The 5,307-nt window shown below is 44.5% G+C and overlaps 1 protein-coding gene across 1 annotated transcript; it reads left to right on the top strand.

Moving 5' to 3' along the window:
* Positions 1 to 152: 152 nt before the first annotated feature.
* LOC103511009 (dynein heavy chain 6, axonemal-like) lies at positions 153 to 3,414 on the top strand. The gene is made up of 5 exons (XM_026824895.1): positions 153 to 439; positions 982 to 1,286; positions 1,700 to 1,856; positions 2,806 to 2,959; positions 3,402 to 3,414. Exons 1-4 carry the CDS (start codon positions 298 to 300, stop codon positions 2,844 to 2,846), a joined length of 645 nt encoding a protein of 214 aa, XP_026680696.1. The 5' UTR covers positions 153 to 297; the 3' UTR covers positions 2,847 to 2,959; positions 3,402 to 3,414.
* Positions 3,415 to 5,307: the final 1,893 nt, after the last annotated feature.

Consider the following 5,307-nt stretch of genomic DNA (forward strand, 5'->3'; position numbering starts at 1 on the left):
ATGGTCGGAAGGGTTTTAAGTCTCAGGTAGCGCACTTTTGGTATGTGGTGTTCGAGTCCAAGTCAAGTCATACAATTTAGCGTAGTGTAAAGCGGGGAACGATATTGGTGACAAACATTTAGGTATGCTCAACACAATTAAATATTGCTTTCCTATACAAAAATTTTGCATTTATTAATACATCTCGTATAACATTTCCCATCTATTCCAGGCATTCGTTCCAATTTGAAACGCTCCCTAGCCACTATTGACGAACAAGTGTTCAACACTCACTCACTAGAGGGCGCATGGCGTAAGATGGTATTCGGGGTGTGTTTCTTCCATGCTGTAATTCAGGAGAGGAAGAAGTTCGGACCTCTGGGCTGGAATATTCTGTATGAGTTCAATGATAGTGACCTAGAGTGCGCCCTAGGCACGCTCAAAATGTATTGCGCTCAGGGTGAGTACCTACTAGTCTTTGTGTCCAAATTCATGTCACTTTACAGTGCATAGTAATCTCACAAAGAATAGAGAATGGAGGGAACATTAACAACGGAGGTCTTAGGTTTCGTAGAGAAATCGAAGAAAGATCGAAAACAGGATATAAGAAAGCCAGCCGTTCCGAGAACGAATCTTATCTGTTTACAATGAAGTTTGTCCTGGGCCCGCATTGAACCCGCGAAGTAGCTCTTAGTGGCAAATAAGCATAGAGAAGTGGGAATATCTAATGCCAGCCACTCACACTCGGACCGACAAGACTGTGGCGGGAAAAGCTTCAGACCTAGTCTCTCAGACGATCTGAGCGTGAATGGCTGTCAAATTCTTGCTGTCTGGCTTACAATAAAAATAAATTAGACTACATTAACATTACTTTCCTTTCTATAGGATAAGGAAAGTAAAAATGAAGCTCTAGTGGGGCCCCCTTTTTCTCCCCTAAATATCGCCCTGCCCCTGAATCAAATCCCTAAGAAGCTCTGATATATCATAACTTTATCTCCGCAGATACCATACCCTGGGAGGCCCTCACCTACACTTTCGGTGAGGTGAACTACGGAGGCCGAGTGACAGACTACTGGGACCAGCGCACGCTCAAAACCATCCTCCTCACTTATTTCGGCTTCCACACTCTAGCCCCAGACTATGTCTATTCTGCCTCGGGCACTTACTATTGCCCCGAGACAGAGGAGTGCAACACGCTAGAGATGTATAGGGAGTTTGTGGAGGAACTGCCCATTATTGAAGAGCCGGAGATATTTGGCATGCATGACAACGCCAATATTGCTTTCCAGATGAAGGAGACTAAGAATGTAAGTTTTAGGAGACTAAGAATGTAAGTTTTCTTTGTTTTCCCCATAATATCTTCTTTACCTACATAAAGTATTTGAAGAAAAATAGAATACAATACACCCTGTTTATACTGCCGAAATGAGACTGAAGAGACCCTTTACTCCCGCAGTCTAAACAAGGTCTCAAGTATTTGGTACAGATTAAATTCACAAATTATAAATAAAGAACCTAGAACGCGGGTTCGATTCTTGCCCGCGGCGGACTTTATCCTTAACAAATAAGGTTCGTTCTCGGAACGGCTGCCTTCCTCCTATCCTTTCCTTCCTCTATTTTCGATTTCGGGGCGATAGGACCTTAGTAGTTAAAGTTCCCTCTATCTCTATCTTAAGCAAAGACTTAACAACCATTTATTTTCTTCTCTATATGTCCTCAGGTAATACAAACCATAATGGAGGTTCAACCCAGGGAGGGTGGCAGTTCAGAAGGCAAAAGTCCAGACGAGCTAGTGTTGGAGCAATGCGATAGTGTGATCGAACGAATCAAAACCAAAATAGACAAGGACAATGCTCACCCTAGTCTGTTGGAGAAAGGTAAGCACGGTGTAGAGTTTAGGTAGGTCTTACAGATTGTAAAACCATGAGAAATCTGAAGTCCAAGAGCAGTAAATTTTTTGCCTCTGTAAGGGATTGAATCTGTAACCTCCAGCGTGCAAGCCTAAGAACAATGCCATAGAGTTTGCCTTCAAAAGTAATAAATGAAATCAAATGTACTGTTTTGGGTGCAATAGTCCTACATACTGTACTCCGCACATAGGAATTTCGTCAGAAAAGACCCCCATTTCAATGTAAATGCACTGTTAGTTAGGAAAGCAATATTTAATTGTGTTGAGCATACCTAAATGTTTGTCACCGTTATCGTTCCCCGCTTTACACTACGCTAAATTGTATGACTTGACTTGGACTCGAACTACCAGCCTCCAAATCCAGAGTCCATCGCGTGAACCACTACACCACTGAGGTTGGTAAGATAAGAAAATAGAATATACATATACCTTGTTCATCCTAAGTAGAATAAAGTTCGTTCTCGGAACGGCTGGATTTCTCCTATCCTGTCTCTCTTCTCTCTTCGATTTCGGGACACTAAGACCTACGTTGTTACAATTACCTCTATCAAACCTCTAAAGAAACTAACAGGTTTGCATTGTTTTACCTTTAGGCGGCTCGTTGGTAACTTTGACCGAGTTCTGGAGTACTGATACTGGAAACGTGGGAGCTGGCAGCGAACTCATGTAGAGCCGGAAATCTCTGTGAACCTGAAAATAAAAACACGTTTGTCTTAGATCAAATAAAATAAAGCAATAACACTTGTTCGTCAATAGTGGCTAGGGAGCGTTTCAAATTGGAACGAATGCCTGGAATAGATGGGAAATGTTATACGAGATGTATTAATAAATGCAAAATTTTTGTATAGGAAATCGTACCTGTCAAGTCTACCTGATAGTGAGTGTCTGGCCTAACATCCACCCCTTTCTCTCCCCAGGTTCCAAAACTTTGGTCTGCCAAATGTTACCCTTCGCTTAAGTCATTAGGTTCTTGGATCAAGGATCTGGCGCTACGTATTGATTTCATAGCCGTGTGGCTTAACCATGGCCCACCCGTGTCGTTTTGGATCTCTGGCTTCTTCTTCCCTCAAGGTAAAAACTCTGATGAATAGTATGCTACTAGGATCTTATGCCAGCCAGTCACGCTCAGACCGTCTGACGGTCTGTCAGATAGTCGGAACATGTGTGGCGGGAAAACCTTCAGACTGTCTGAGAGACCCAACTGTCAGACTGTCTGAGCGTGAGTGGCGGTCATTGAATAACGAAAAAAGATGGGCTTTTCACCTATTTATACATTTCGTATCATTTAAACCTAAACTTGGACTTTTACGAGTTTGGGTCAAAGGTCATAGCATGTCCACTAGTTTCAAATGGAGATCAAGGTTCACAGCAAAGTTTCTTGTACTTGTTATGCACTATGTAGTGATACTTGCAAATGTTATTGGATACAGAGGTCTAATACAGAGACTAGATACAATAGGTGTAGTTATACCTTCTACTTTAAAGTGTTAATTGATTTATGTTTTACCCTCAGGTTTCATGACGGGGTGTCTACAAACACATGCTAGACGTCACGACATTGCCATAGATACTCTCAAGATAGATTTCCAAATGACCAATGTAGTTCTAAGTCAAGAGGAAATAGAACTGGCCCACAGGAAGGCAGGGGGTGAAGAGGTGAGTCTCTATCTATCTATATATAAATGAAATTGTAGATTTGTCTGTACATTGCTTAGAATCGTGAAATTTTTAGTTATTCTTACTCCTTATGCATCCACGATTCCAAAAATCACATTAAAAAAATTCTGCCTGTCTGTCTGTCACGCTAAATAGACCTTTGGTTGTCCTCTTTTCACGAGAAAACGGCTCGACCGACTTTGATGATTTTTTTGTGGTTGTTAAGAAAAGTACCCCGGGTGACATAGGCTACTTGAAATTTTCACATTCCTTCCTGATTCAAAATGGCGGCGGTTCAAATTTATGCCTATTATGCTGCTCTGTGGGACATGTCAGGGAGCGCGTAGCGCGACCGTGTGTGTGTATGTGTGTGGTAGGTGTTTGTGTGTGTGTGTGGTGGGTGTGTGTGGTGGGGTGTGTGTGGTGGGGTGTGTGTGGTGGGGTGTGTGTGGTGGGGTGTGTGTGGTGGGTGGTGTGCGTGTGTGTGTGTATGTATGTGTGTGGTGGGGTGTGTGGTGGGTTGTGTGTGTGCGTGTGTGTGGTGTGTGTTGTTTGTGTGGGTGTGTGTGTGGGTTTGTGTGGTGTGTGTTGTGTGCTGTGATGTGTGTGTATGTGTGCGATGTGTGGTGTGTGTGCGTGTGTGGTGGGTGTTTTGTGTATGGGTGTGGTGTGTGTGTGGTGTGCGCTCTTCCGATCGGGGGTGTGTGTGGTGGGGTGTGTGTGTGTGGTGTTTGTGTGTGGTGGGGTGTGTGGTGTGTGCGTGTGTGGTGTGTGTGTGCGTGTGTGGTGGGGTGTGTGTGCGTGTGTAGTGTGTGTGTGCGTGTGTGTGTGGTGGGTGTGCGGTGGGTGTGTGGTGGGATGTGTGTGGTGGGATGTGTGTGGTGGGATGTGTGTGGTGGGTGTGGTGTATGTGATGGTCCCGTACAAAGGACGGGCCAACTACTAGTGTTCATGGGTCAACCACTAGGGTCAACCACTAGTGTACAACTGTAGATGTATTACTAGTGGTTGACCCATCCTTTGTACGGGACCAACACACACAAACACACCCCCACACACACACCACACCCACCACCACACACCACATCCACCACACACACACCACACCCACACACACCCACCACACACACCCACACACACACAAACACCTACCACACACATACACACAGGCGGTCGCGCTACGCGCTCCCCCCCTCGACACTTTTTTAATAGCCTAAAAAAAAGACTAAAAATAAAACTATAAAAAAGGAAATACAAAATTAATATCCTTTACAGAAAAAATTCTAAAAAAGGGTAAAGGTAAAATCCGGGATAGAAGGGTAAAAAAGGTTAAAGGTATATCCATAATTCTTCGTCGTCGGTTTGAAGATGATACGGGACGCGATAACTTCCTCTTTTAGCGACATTTACTCTTTCTAATAAGGAAAGAGGACCAGCAGACTAAACTCTACTTATTAGATTCAGACATTAGACTCACTTCGTTCCGCCCAAGGGAAGTCATGGTGGGTCATTCGGAGGCCAACGTATCTGCGCGTCGTCGTGTCACTACTGTTTTCAAAGCATGATAGCGGGTCATCATCTGTTGTCAGGGGAGGGTCGCGCTTCAGGAACAGATGTCCCGTGCCCACGCACCCCCTATTAACAAGGTGTCATGCACTGCCTAAACCTCAGCGTAGTGCGCCGTCGTCCCCCCAATTACTACGCGGCCCGAGGCCCAGACGGTCTACATTGACTGAGATGCAGGGTATCGACCGTCGCAGGTC

Source organism: Diaphorina citri, unplaced genomic scaffold (genome assembly GCF_000475195.1).
Source record: "Diaphorina citri unplaced genomic scaffold, Diaci psyllid genome assembly version 1.1 scaffold663, whole genome shotgun sequence".
Classification (NCBI taxonomy): domain Eukaryota; kingdom Metazoa; phylum Arthropoda; class Insecta; order Hemiptera; family Psyllidae; genus Diaphorina; species Diaphorina citri.

Coding starts and splice junctions, on each gene's coding strand:
- LOC103511009 (XM_026824895.1), top strand. CDS start 298: ATGGTATTCGGGGTGTGTTTCTTCCATGCTGTAATTCAGGAGAGGAAG. Junction 440..981: donor CAAAATGTATTGCGCTCAGG/GTGAGTACCTAC, acceptor TTATCTCCGCAG/ATACCATACCCTGGGAGGCC. Junction 1,857..2,805: donor CCCTAGTCTGTTGGAGAAAG/GTAAGCACGGTG, acceptor TTCTCTCCCCAG/GTTCCAAAACTTTGGTCTGC.